Below are 14,201 nucleotides of genomic sequence, written 5' to 3'. Positions count from 1 at the left end.
TCACCTTCTTTCTGCCACATATGTAATTATTAGTGCCTTCCCTGTTTCCATCCTGTTTTTATATCTTGCAAGGTAGTTATTGTTCAGTAGCCAATACTTGGTTTGACCTGTGTACATATTTACCAATTTCGTTGCTTATCTTTATGTGTGGCATACAACTCCTTACTCTGGAGTTGTTTTGTTTCCTCCTGAACTATATCCTGTCGGTGTTGTTTATACGGAAGTGTTTTAGTCTCACTGCATTCCAGGATCACAGTTTAAGTAGACATGAGATTCCAGACTGATGGTTATTCCGCCTCAGCTCTTTGCTACAGTTAAGAAGTATGGTACTACTTTGTATTCTTTTCTTTCTTGTTGTTTATATTTTATCTTTCCTATCAGTCCTTTTCTTTGTGAAGTAAGCATTTCTTATATTGCTTAAAAATGCCTCATACCATACAGTTATAAAGGAATTCGATACATAATATAATACTGTATAATTTTATTTTTTATATTTCCATCTTTTGTCAATCTGAAACTTATTTTATGTATGGTGTAAGGCAATAACCTAGCTTAAAATAAACCCCAACAACTTTTGTAATATTAGCAGCAAATGTATTCTGAGATACCTATTTTTTAGTGCCTTTATGGAGTGGAGTGAATGTTGCTGGAGTTGCCCTGAAGTCTCTGGACCCTAAATTAGGAACTGACGCAGACAAGGAGCAGTGGAAAACTATTCATAAACAAGTCGTTGAAAGGTAAAAGTTCTCATTCAATTTCTTAATGCCATAATAATTAATATTAGGAATAAACTTCACAGGCAAAACATTCGTGCTTTGCATTTTGTGAGACCAATAACACTAGGTTTCTGAAAATCCATAAATTCAGATTTATAATATGCATGTCTTCTTTTGGGGGCATTTTTTTTTGAAAAGGAAAAGCACCTGTCCTTTCAGAGAAACTCGTATCTGAGGGATAATAAGACATGGTGAGTATGAGCATGGACTTTGGAGCCAGGTTGCCCATGTTTTAAACTGGCCTCCACCATTTTTTTAAAGACAATTTTATTTATTTTTCATTTTATTTGAAAGGAAGAGACAGATGGACACAGATCTGCTGCTGTACTTCCAAATGCCCACAACAGTCAGGGCTAAGCGAGGCTGTAGCCAGGAGCCTGAAACCAAGTCTGGGCCTCACAAATGGGTGGCAGGGATCCAAGTACTTGAGCCATCCATCATCTGCTGCCTCCCAGGGTCATGTTAGCAGGAAGCTGGGTGAGAAGCCGAGGAGCCAGGCCTTGAACCAGGCACTCCAATATGGAATGTGGGCGTTCCAGGTGGAGTCTTCTTTGTTTTTTGTTTTAAATATCTATTTATTTGAAAGGCAGAGATAAAGAGAAAGAGAAGGGGAGAGAGAGAGAGATACTTTCCATCTACTGGTTCACTCCCCAAATGGACATATGGACAGGGTTGGGCCAGGCCAAAGCCAGGAGCCAGGAGCTTCTTCCGGGTCTCCCAGGTGGGTGGCAGTGGCCCAAGGAGTTGGGCCATCTTCTACTGCTTTCCCAGGTGCATCAGCAGGGAGCTAGATCAGAAGTGGAGCAACCAGGATGATGGATGCTGGCACTGCAGGCGGTGGCTTAACCTATGCCACAGCGCCAACCCCCAGGTGGCATCTTACCCACTATGCCAAACTTCTGTCCCTGTCTTCACTATTTATTAGTGGTGTAATATTGGGAAATTATTTGAAGTATCAAAAGCTCAATGTACTCATATTTTTTAAAATAAAGATTTATTTATTTATTTATTTATTTATATGAAAATTGGAGTTACACAGAGAAGAGAAGGAGAGGCAGAAAGAGAGAGAGAGGTGTCTTCCACCTGCTAGTTCACTCCCCAATTGGCCGCAACAGCCACAGCTGAGCTGATCTGAAGCCAGGAGCCAGGAGTTTCTTCCAGGTCTCCCACGCAGGTGCAGGGATCCAAGGACTTGGGTCAGCTTCTACTGCTTTCCCAGGCCATAGCAGAGAGCTGGATTGGAAGTGGAGCAGCCAGGACTAGAACCGGCACCCATATGGGATGCCGGCACTGCAGGTGGTAGCTTTACCCGCTACACCACACTGCTGGCCCCTGTATTCATCTTTAAAGTGCAAATAACTATAGAAGCTATTTCTTAGGACTATAATGAAAAGTAAATAAGTTAGTTCATTTAAAATGTAGAATCATATCTTGGAGCTTACTAAGTGTTTATCATATGATTTGATGAGGGTCAGAAGTCAACAGGTGTTTTTAATGAATGAAGCATCTGACGCCATTTAGGCATACATCAGCCTTTACAGCACATGTGATTTTCCATGAATCAGCCCAGTTATGTGTTAATAGAAGTTATCTAACTTATAAATCACTTTTGGATAATCACACTTTGGAATATTATACCTACAAATGCCACAAGTCTACCATGAGAGTACTTCAAAAAGTTCACAGAAAATATGGAATTAAGATGTTTATTTTGGTGCAAAAAATGAAATCTATGCACAGTTTTTTTAAAAAAGATTTATTTATTTATTTGAAAGTCAGAGCTACACAGAGAGAGGAGAGGCAAAGAAAGAGAGAGGTCTTCCATCCGATGGCTCACTCCCCAGTTGGCCACAGCGGCCAGAGCTGAGCCGATCTGAAGCCAGGAACTTCTTCCAGATCTCCCATGCAGGTGCAGGGGCCCAAGGATTTGGACCATCCTCCACTGCTTTCCCAGGTCATAGCAGAGAGCTGGATAGGAAGTGGAGCAGCCAGGACTTGAACTGGTGCCCATATGGGATGCTGGCACTTCAGGCCAGGGTGTTAACCCTCTGTGCCACAATGCCGGCCTTCATGCACAGTTTTTTGATAATATGCATTTCCATGAACTCTTTGAAGATCTTTCATATGTGTACTTAATAGTAACAACACTACAAAAATGTGTAAGAGTTGGGGAAGAGACTAATAAGCTACATGATTATGTGATTAAGGGTGAGTCTTATTCTCTAAATGCCTTTTAATTTGAAAAATTAAAACTACACTCAGAACACTAAATTGCTTAGTGGCAAACTGAAGGCCATCATCCATTACTCCTGGATTTTTGGAAGGGTTCATACCTGGTGTTAACCCTTTACCCATAGTACCTTTCCATGACCTTGGGGCACTACCATCATGTCCTGTGTTACTCAGAGTTCCACTGGCAAACATGAATGCATATTTTATACTTAGAAAAAGACAAGTTAGTACAGCTACGCCACGAGGATCTGTAAGATCCAGGAAGTTAGCAGAATCTCTCACAGGTAGTTTTGGTAGTCCTTAGCTGATTGTACTTCCCTTCCTCTTTTGTTTACTGCGCCTCATTAGAGGTGTTCACAGGCACATTCATTGTGTGTTCTATATCTCTAAAGGAGATCTGTTTCTTCTCCTGGCCAGGCTATTTCCATAGGGATCACAGCAATAGGAAATTTGGCCCAAATATCTTTTCACTTTGCTAGTAATTATTGGCGTGTTATTTTGTTAAATTTCCTTAGTGGAACCTACAAAGGCTTTGCTATTTTCTTATACCAAATAGCTTTGGATGAGAGGTTGAATCTTATTAAAATCAGTGTCTATCAAACATGATAACAGTACAATGTTACAGTGTTCCTTCTTATTCTTTTTAATAGGAATGTTTCTTACTCCTATATTTTCAGTTATAGGGGCCATAGATTCCAGTCGATTGGGGGATATAACTGATCTGGAGGCACAAGCATACCACAGCCACTGAGGAACGTGTTTTAACCGATACTAGTGTGTAGTTCCGTGGTGCAGCCCATCTACCTCCTACAGTGATATTACACTGTTGGTTTTTTGCCTACCCAATTCCTAATAGTTGTACATTGGGAATGTTAGTTTCTTTTTAATTTGACACACTGTTACTATAAGGAAATAAAAATCAAGACCACATTTCCCATTGAAATCCTGTAGGATCTGAATACCTAATATTGTAAAATGTTATAGATCAGGATTCATTCCAGTTACTACTTTGAACTCTGTGTGTCCAAAATTAAATTATTTACCCATTTATGATTTAGTATAGGGCCTATATTTAATAAAGAATTCTAAAGTATTTATCCAAAAACTAACTTTTTTATACTATTAGCCTCTGATTTCCCAGGGCCTGTCCAACAATTGCAGGGGTATGAGTGATGATTTCCTAGGATGTTCTTCCAGGTTTCTAGCAGGACACTCAGTTTACAGTATGGATCAGTTTTTGTCTTAAAATACCAGCCTTGGGGCCGGTGCTGTGGTATAGCAGGTTAAGCCACCGCCTGCAAAGCTAATATCCCATATGGGCACCTGTTTGAGTCCTGGTTCTTCCACTTCCAGTCCAGCTCCCTGCTAATTGTCTGGGAAAGCAGTGGAGAATGGCTCACATGCATGGGCCCCAGAACCCACGTGGGAGACCTGGATGAAGTTCCTGGCTTCTCGCTTCAGCCTGGCCCAGTCCTGGCTGTTGCAACCATTTGAGGAGTGAACCAGAAGATGAAAGTTCTGTCTGTCTGTCTGTATCTCTCTCTCTAACTATGCCTTTCAAATAAATAAACATTTTAAAAAAGTGCCTTAAAACTGCTTGTTCTATTCATGCCTTTACCCTTCCTTTGACCCCCAGCAGTTTTATTTTTCAGCAGAATGGTTCATAGCAACTAAACGATCACATATTTAGCCATTTTCTTCTTAACTTTCTACCCTTCTGAGTCCGTTCTGTTCATTTCTGAAAGGATAAATCTGCCATCCAGATTTCACTGGTGAGAGCTGTCCCCAGCTGTCTACTGCAGAGCCTGCTTTGCTTCCTCTCCCCTCCCCTCCCCTCCCCTCCCCTCCCCTCCCCTCCCCTCTTCTCTCCTCTCTTCTCCTCTCCTCTCCTCTCCTCTCTGTACCTCTCTCTCTCTCTGTCTCTCTCTCTTCAGAGCTTTCTAACAGTAACTAGGCAGGATCTGCTTCCCTTTTCTTTTACTTACTGTAGCCCCACAGTATCTTGGTCATACTGAATTGAAGGTCTTACAGTACTTCTGACGTCAATCCACACAGCTTTCAACAGTGACTCTGGGCTGGGGACTGGCAGATAAATCACAGGACACCTCAATAGGCCTAGTCTGGGCTCAGCTTCCTTGTACTGGTCTGTGTGCACAGTACCTTACCTTGTGCAGGCAAGTGTGTTATATGCAGTCCTGGGCCAGGGTGGTTCTACGGCCTCCTGACAGGGAAGATGACGCTGGGCATTCTGTTTCTTGTCCTGCAATGTTTCTCAAAACTAGACTCAGTGCAAGGGGAAAACCTCTTTGTCCTATAAATTAGACTGCCAGTTCAAACCTGAAATCACGGTTGATAATAATGCCAAAATAGAAGTGAAATGCATATTTATTGTAGAAAATTTAAAAATCTAGGAAAGTAGAAAGAAAGCTCACATGTAGACCTGTCATTCAAAACTAATTACTGTTAGTAACTAGGAGAATTGATGTAATTCTGAAGTTCCTATAAAATATTTTATAATTCAGAGATAAGAAAGTATATAATGTTCAATTTTCCTTTGAAAATATAAACATACCTCTGTATCCATTTGCTGTAGGTTTAATGACCTATTCATCAGAAAAATCTGTACACATGTCATGAAGCTATATACAGTCACATTGGCACACTTGTAAGAATTTTAAATGTTCAGAGAGATATATATGATAACTTTCAAGGAGATGAGACTCTATGTTTGGATATTTAAGCAACAATACAAAATATTAAAAATTAGTTCTATTTTGAGTGGCATATATCTTAGTACTCTATTTTTATGATAAAAGACAGGTGAATTCTTATTTAAAGTGAGCAGTGAGATTTTATAAGATGAACATAGAAACTTTTATTGCCTATTCATAAATAATTTCTAGAAGAAATCTCTGATAAAATTTTAATAGATTGGCATTGACATGACGATTGCTTCAAAACAGATAGTTGAGAATATTATACTTTCTCTGAGTTGACTTCTTATGCATTTGCTTTCCTTTCTACGATGGTAGTGCCTATGAGATTATCAAGCTGAAGGGATATACCTCCTGGGCTATCGGACTGTCTGTGACAGATCTGGTAGGATCAATTCTGAAAAATCTTAGGAGAGTGCATCCAGTTTCCACTATGGTTAAGGTAGGTTAAATTGAATCTGTGTCTTGACTTTACTATTTATTGAGTCCCTAGTATGTGCCAGAAATTGTATAAAATGTTGAGGATATAGTATCTAATTTCACAGTTTAATAAAAGAAATGAACTTAATAAAACACACAAGTAAGCATGGTAGCAGATTGTGGTGTGTGTTGTGATGAAAAACTGTGGAGGAGGGGCTGGCGCTGTGGCATAGAAGGTTAAGCCTCTGCCTGCAGCGCTGGCATCCCCTTAGGGTGCCCATTCAAGTCCCAGCTGCTCGACTTCTGACCCAGCTCCCTGCTAATGGCCTGGGAAAGCAGTGGAGGATGGCCCAGGTGGCCTATGTGGGAGATCCAGATGAAGCTCCTATCTCCTGGCTTTGGCTGGCCTAGCCCTGAGTCATTGTGGCCATTTGAGGAGTGAACCAGTGGATGGAAGATCTCCCTCTCCCTCTCTTTCTGTTTCTCTGCCTTTCAAATAAATAGATCTTAAAAAAAAAAGAAAAAGAAATGGAAAAAGTGTGGAGGAGTAGAAATAGTCAACAGGAGAGCTTCCCTACGCTGAGGAAAGGCATGGGTGCTAGGCAGGGAAGACTTCCAAGGAAGTAAAACAAGGTCGAATCTGAATGATGAGTTGCAGTTCGTCTGGAAGGCTGGACTACTATTCCAAGCAGAGGGAACATGTGCAGAGGATGTGAGGGAGGTCTAAGTACAGGGCACCGGGGGATCTGGAGTAAGTTCAGTTTGTGAAATGCGTAGCGTAAAGGGAAGTGTGTGTGATGAGGCTAGGGAAGCCCAGAATCAGACCGACGGAAGTCTGACAAGTGGGGCTTGGGGAAAGCGAGGGTGGGGATTTTTTGGTGTTGCTGGGAAGATTTCTGTGGCTGTGATGAAGAGAGCAGACTGGAAGCGGATGCGAGTCTGTATGGACAAACTTGTTAAGGGGCTGTCTAGCTCAGAGCAGAGAGGATGATAGTTGTGCAGGTGAAGAGAAGAGGGTGAATCGGAGATGGGCTATATTTAGGAAATGAAAGTCATGGGGCTTAGCAGTGGAATGAGGGGAAGTGAGGAGAGAGAAGTCATCCTTGGGTTTCTGTTTGTACACTTAGTTGGTGAAATTATTCCCCGAGGCAGGGACTACTCAGAGTAAGGTTTGAAGATCATATTTGCAGTTTTGATGAGCTGAATTTGGGATGCCTTTGAGGAATCTGCATTGGCAGTTGGGCCCATGTTCTGGGATACAGAGGGAACTCATAAAAGAGTTTTGGGTTGGAAATATGAATATGAGCACCATCAGCATATAACCACAGCATTAGTGCTCTTTTCATTAAAAGGCATAGGAGCAAATTTAAAGTAGTTTAAGCAGAAAAAAAAAGTTACTGACTCACGTAACTGAGGTGCCAAGGAGGCCTAATTATTTTATCAGAGCCATCTCTTCTCTTGGCTTATTGTTCACTCTGTTGGCGTCGATCTTGGCAGACTTTTTCTGCGGGGCAGCTGAGATGGCTGCCCGGTGCTGCAGGTTCACAGTTTATAAGCCCAGGACTCTGAGTCTCCCTTTGCCCATGTTACCTTACAGATAAATGGCCTTTCCAAAATCACACACCCACTGCTATGGTACTTGTCAGCTCGGGGGAGGGGCAGTTCCCAAAAGGAGAAAACAAAAAGAGGAGAAGAGGTGTTGGACCGGCAAAGACAGTAGACACCCCTTACCCATGGTAACCGAAGCCTGAATTGTAGTGAGCTTGCCAAAGGCAGGCATGCGATGTGAGAAGGCAGATTGACCTTGCTGGATTCTGGACTCAGAGTTGAGTGTGGGGCGGGTGTTTGGCACAGAGATTGAGATGCTGCTTGGGACATCTGTGTCTCATATTGGAGAGCCTGGGTTCGAGTCCTGGCTCCACTGCTGATCCAGCTTCCTGACAGTGCACACCCCGGGGGGCAGCTGGTGACAACTCAGGCGGTTGCGTCCCTGCCCTCCTTGTGAGAGACCTGGACTGAGTTCCTGGCTTGTGGCCTTGCCCACCTGGACTGGTGCACATATCTGGGGAGTGAACCATCAAATTGGAGTACTCTCTCTCTTTCTATGTGTCTGCCTTTCAAATTAATAAATAAGAATATAAGAAAACCAAATTTTTTTAAAGGTTGAGTTTATAGTGAGTCTAGAGTTGTGACTAAGAAGTTGTGGTCAGAGAGAGAGTTCAAAGAAAAACCAAGAGAATGTGGAATATGGTAACCAAGGGAACAAAGGATGATTGATGTGAAGTCATATATAATGAGAATTAAGAGTCCAGTAGGATAAAATGACAGAGGCTGTTTAATGAAGTAATGGGAAGGAAAGCATGGTTGGGGCACTCCAGGGTTAACTGAAGTGTGGCACTAGACATATGGGCCAGGCAGTTTTCCACTGTGGGAGCCCTTCTGTGCCCCGTGGGACGTCAGCAGCATCCCTGGTCTCTCCCCATTTAGATGCCAGTAGCAGACTTTCTTCCCCAGTGGTGACAACTGAAAATGTCCCTGGGCATTGCCAAATGTTCCCTGGGCAGCAGATTACCTCTGCTTCAGAGCCCTGGGGTAGACTGAGGAAACCCTTGCAAGTACAAACGGCTGCTCTGAGATACTTGTGAAGGCAAGGAGAAGCAGCAGGAACTGGAGGGGAACGTTAGCCAAGCCAAGTGGGCTTTGTGGTGGTGTTTGTGTTTAAGACAGAGTGCTGACGGTAAGGGAGAGGGTGCAGGGAGAAGCAGTAGACAGAGGGCAGGGGAAGGAGGGCACAGATGGAGGGGGCAGCCCTAGAGAGGCGGGAAAGCTCTCTGCTCTAAGAGCACATCACAGGCTGTGGATTTGTAAGTCGGGCAGTGGAAGCATCTGGTGGCTTCTCTTTTTAGTGGAGGAGAATCAGAGGAGGTACAGGATTTGGAATAGTTGTTGGGAATAATGGGCGACAGAATGCTAAGAAAAAAGCACGGAATGACTGGACGGTTGGATGCTTGCTTTGGGTTGGTTTGTATGCACTTGCAATGTGAGGGAAAGGTAACGTTTTGTGCTGTAGTTTTTTCCAGTGACCCAGCCATAGAACTAGAGGAAGCAGATGGCTAAATTCATTGGGATTTGAGTTTACTTGTGGAATGTGGAAGGAAAAGAAAGAGAAACAGAGATTTGAGAGGCTGAGAGGGAGAAGTATGAGAGAGACTCATGCAACTTTAATTTGCACACATGTTGGGAAAGGGTTTGATCTGCTTAAGGATCACATATGAATTCAAGACTTCGCCCTTTGATTTTATCTCTAAATATGAATCAATTATTAAACATAAAGACAAAATATTTATAAAACTGAAAATTAAAATGGGCAAAACGGCTTAAGATGCGGTAAAAGGGTTAGAGAATGATGTCATAGACTCTAAGTTGGGTGTGGAGGAACCGCATGACAAGGTCCAGGGTGATTGGAGTGGGAAGAGAAAGTGCTGTGAGCTGAAGTCAGGAACCTGGACAGAGAGGGAACTGCTTGGCTTATCTGTATGGACAGTGACGTCAGCAGTGATAATGGCAGACATGGGGATGTACAGGGAAGACCGTGGGCCGTGCGTCGGAGTCTTCTGAATGAGATGGAGTAACCAGGACAATAGCAGGAAGGGGAGATCTAAGAGGAGCCTCAAACGAGAACAACAAAAGGGAGAATAATGTTGTGCTTCCACAAGAACAGGGGGCTCAGGATTTGGAAGAGGCAATGAGGAGTCCACAGTGGATACCACACACCAGTGGGGAGATACACAGCGACCCTCACAGGGCTCCTAGGAAGTGCCAGTGAGTGGTCTGAGAAGAGATTGATTTAATGGCCTTTACTAAACAAGTCAGTGGGCAAGTTGCAGGTGTTTAAAATTTATCTGTTTATGAGAGAGAAAGAGAGAGAGAGAGAGGGACTCCTGTCTGCTGATTCATCACCAAAAGGCTGCAGCAGCTGGGGCTCAAAGCCAGGAGCCAGAAACTCAATCCAGGTCTCCAGTGGGCATGGCAGGGGCCCAATTATTTGAGCTGTAACCACTGCTAGAGTCTGCATTAGCAGCAAGCTGGAATCAGGAGCTGGATCTGGGCACTGAACCTAGGAACTCCGAAGTGTGACAGAAAGGTGGCTTGGTGAGGGCGAGAGTGTATGTTTTTGGTTCTTGTAAAGGCCTGTGAGTGCATTCTTCATGTCACTGAACCTAAATTCCACATGACCATAGGACATGCCCGGGTTTTGTTGACAATTACTCTGTTGCTCTCTGCATGATTATTTTTTCCCAAATGTTTATTTATTTTAAAGGCAGAGTGATGAGGGGGAGAGTGAGCAAGCAAGCGAGCTTTCATTTGCTGGTTCACTCTCCAAATGCAAGCAACAGCCAAGGCTAGGTCAGAGCAAGACCAGGAGCCAGGAACTCCTTCCAGGTCTCCCATGAAGGTGGTAGGAACCCAGGTTTTTGGGCCATCGCCTTCTGCATCCCAGGCACATTAGCAGGAAGCTGGATCAGAAGCACAGAGGTACCTGGACTCGAACCAGGCACCCCGGTATGGGATGTAGGCATCCCAAGTGGTGACTTAACCAGCTGCGCCCCAGCACCTGCCACCTGGGTGGTTCTTGCTGAGTGCTAGCACCCTCGGTCTCGCCGTATACGCAGAAGCTCTCTTGCACAGCTGCTTCTCCATCTCAGGTGACTGGCCAGTAACCCCCCTTCCCTTCCAGGGCTTATATGGAATAAAAGAAGAGATCTTCCTCAGCATCCCTTGTATCTTGGGGCGGAACGGCGTCTCGGACATTGTGAAAGTGAACTTGAGTTCTGAGGAGGAGACCCTTTTCAAGAAGAGTGCAAACACACTGTGGGATGTCCAGAAGGACCTAGTATTTTAAAGCCGTCCACTTTCCTGCTGTCTCATAGAAAAGAAGATAGTAGGCTGTATATTTTACGTTTTGAAAATATTTTTATCTGACCTGTAAAATAAAAAAAACCAACATTGGAGACCTGTGATGTAACTTGTCCCTGAAGATGAGAAACCCGAGTGGTGAGGAGGTTTTTCCTCTTGAGGTAGCTCTGTTCTAATGGCAGCCAGCCTGCCACGCGTAATAGTTGCCAGCAGAGCTACAGCATATGCAGAACTACCTATGATAACACAGAACTTAGAACCCTTCTCACGAAGCAGTACTCTTTCTAATATTGAAATTTCATCTTGTGCCTTCTCCTGGTAGGAAACCAACATATTCACTGTGTATCACTTCATGTGTCTGTATGAACTTTACTAGATACCTGTTTCTAAGAGCATAGGTGTCAGAAGGAAAAACAGAGGTATAACTTTATGCTGTAAAAATGTCTCAAGGAGATGATATATTCAACTGCAAGTATACGCAACCCACATAAACTCCAGTAGCTGCTTTGGTGCCTTTCCTACAGGAAATGCAGACCATCTTCTAGCTCTTGTTCAGCTGCTACTGCACTATTTACTGCACCTGCTGTTATGGCTAACAAGTTACAATCTTTGCTCTCAAGAATCCACAGTATTTAAAGGTGCCTCAACTAATCGATTATTGCCTGCTGCTTGGTAACAATCAGTAATTCCTTGTTGTCCAAGGGAGAGTGTGTATATTTCTTTTGATACATACATACAAATAGATGTGTAAATGAAATAGTTCCTAAACTACATGAAGAATTTAAGGCAACTCCAGGAAAGTAAACAGTGAAATAAAAAAATCAAGACCCAGGTAACTTACAAGTTAGCACAGAACAGGACCAAGGGAAGAACGAGAAGGCGGATCCGCAGGTGCTGTGGACTCCCGCGTCGCCATGGGTCAGAGGCAGGACTCTCGCTCACTGTCTGCTGTTCTCGATATCCTGGGAGCATTCAGTCCGGTCACTTACTGAACATGAGTCGTTTCCTATTGTTTCTTTCCTTTTTTTTTTTTTTTTAATTCATCCCCTGATTGGATAAGATATGGTTATGGTTCATTTTGGATAGAGGGCGAGGGGAATCGTCTGTGGGTTTTGTTTTTATTTTATTTTTTTGTCATATACTCTCCACAAGGCAATATTGGCCCCAAGCAGTTGAAACTTTGTTCTGGGTGGTGGAGAGGTGAGGAAACGTAGCTGTTACAGGGCTTTGGCGCTCCAGATTTCAACCTGCACTGAGAAAATACTTCTCCACGGGGCAGGGTAGCAGAGGGGGATTGTCCTAGAAGGCTCTTGAAAGGGTGCTAAGAAAACAAGATTGAGAAGCGCTGCTCCATGTTTTATAATGATTTTCAGGTGTGTATTATGTACTATGGGTCTCGCATGAGTTAGATAACAGTTAATTAGGTAAACCTTGGCTTACCCCAGACTAAGGGATGAGGGGGGAATGTTGGATACCACATTGAACTTTCATATAATAGTGGGTTGAACTTTCCCTTGCACTTGGAGAACTGGTTACCAATTAGCACCGCACTGATCAAATTCTCAAGGCTTTATATTCCAAAGTTCCCTTTGTATACAGGGGCTTAAATTTTTTTTTTTTTTTCTACTTTAGCTCACATTTGAAGTGGTAAAAAAAAAAAAAAAAAAAAAAAACGCGTGAGGTTAGCGCTGGTGAATTATGCTCAGAAGAATCAGAAAGCCCTTCCTGGTACATGGGGACACGGACGGCCTGGTTAGGAAGATCACCTGGACTCTGGTGGACGAGTTCTGGGCAAGCAGAGCCAGCGCCCTGCAGTTCATCGTGCCCGCCAACCACAGGAACCTCAGCGCCGCTGCCGGCACGCAGGTGCGAAGCGGCGGCAGGAGGCCGCGGGGGCGCAGGTGCACCAGCTCCGCGCCGCCTGAGCGCCAGGTGTGCCGGCGCCGGCGAGTCCGCGCGAGCTGGGCGCAGCCGCTATAGGGGGCCCAGGGAAGGGCCGTGATCCATTTCCTTGAGTCGCAGTGAGCGGGTGGCCGCCTCTTTCCTCTCTTGCTGCTCCTATCGAGTGAACCACGAGAGAGCCGCGCTGCGGGCGTGGAGGGGAGCAGCCCTCGGGGTGCGCCGGGCCCCGACGACGGGGGATAGGGCAGGGGTGGAAGAGTGAGGGGAAGAAAGGGGGCTGCCCGTCCAGGCAGGAGCGGCCCCTTTTCGTGGCGACGCTTTTCCCATCGCTGCCTGTGGATCCCGGGCCTCTGGTAAGAAACCGCCGAGCTTCACGGCTGGTGAACTGTGTGGGCCCCTGTCGTGTGCGCGCCAGCCCCTTCCACACTGGGGCCTGCGAGTGGCCTGCAGCTCCCCGGTCCTGGACGCCAACTCCAGATCTGTAAACGGACGTGCGGGTTTTCTTCATCCGCTCTGATGGCGGCTGTCAGGCGTGAGCCTACCAAGAATTTCCCTGGGGAGGAGGCCACCGGGCCCAGGGCGATGTCCATTTAGGAGCCGGATCGCCTGCTGGGCCCGTGCTCTCCGCTTCGTACTGAAGGTAAGTGCTCTGCGCTACAGCAGTCACTTTTCCTCCGAGGCAGAGCCACAGGTTGTGTCCCGGCCAGGGAGTGAGTGGGCCCCACGCAGGGCCCGCGGTTTATGCTGGAGGAACAGGTGCTCTTCTCCAGCGGTCCTAGGGGCTCCTCTTTCGGAATTTTGTGATGGTGCCATATGTGCTAGAAGCGTCTCTGTGAAATGATATTTTTTTTAAAAAAAGATTTACTTATGTGAAAGTTACAGAGAGGCAGAGGCAGACAGAGAATCTTCATCCGCTGGTTCACTCCCCAGATGGCCGCCAACGGCCGGAGTTGCACCAATCCGAAGCCAGGATCCAGGAGCTTCTTCCAGGTTTCCCATGTGGGTGCAGGGGTCCAAGGACTTGGGCCACCTTCCACTGCTTTCCCAGGCCATAGCAGAGAGCTGGATCAGAAGTGGAGCAGCAGGGACGTAAGCTGGCGCCCAATGGGATGCCAGTCCTGCAGGCGGAGGCTTTCCCTGCTGTGCCAGCGCCAGCCCCAGCATGTTGATATTTCACTTTCACTGTGGTGGTGACAATGTGAGGAAGTCTCCTCTTGCTTGATCAGGAAACTCGGCTCAC

General features: G+C 45.1%; 1 protein-coding gene across 4 annotated transcripts in view; it reads left to right on the top strand.

Annotated features, from left to right (window-relative positions):
- Positions 1 to 11,154, top strand: part of LOC133764407 (L-lactate dehydrogenase C chain) — a 34,899-nt gene extending 23,745 nt beyond the window's left edge. For 3 of the 4 annotated variants that reach the window (XM_062198083.1, XM_062198080.1, XM_062198082.1), the window contains exons 6-8: positions 620 to 737; positions 6,041 to 6,164; positions 10,881 to 11,154. In XM_062198083.1, the coding sequence (XP_062054067.1) occupies positions 620 to 737; positions 6,041 to 6,164; positions 10,881 to 11,045 (407 nt within the window). In that variant the 3' untranslated portion in view covers positions 11,046 to 11,154. The remainder of the gene's footprint in view (positions 1 to 619; positions 738 to 6,040; positions 6,165 to 10,880) is intronic. The other variant, XM_062198084.1, reaches the window with a different exon arrangement.
- Positions 11,155 to 14,201: the final 3,047 nt, after the last annotated feature.

Source organism: Lepus europaeus, chromosome 7, assembly GCF_033115175.1.
Source record: "Lepus europaeus isolate LE1 chromosome 7, mLepTim1.pri, whole genome shotgun sequence".
Classification (NCBI taxonomy): domain Eukaryota; kingdom Metazoa; phylum Chordata; class Mammalia; order Lagomorpha; family Leporidae; genus Lepus; species Lepus europaeus.
The sequence above is the reverse complement of the archived record's forward strand: the minus strand, read 5'-3'. Positions and strand labels throughout refer to the sequence as shown.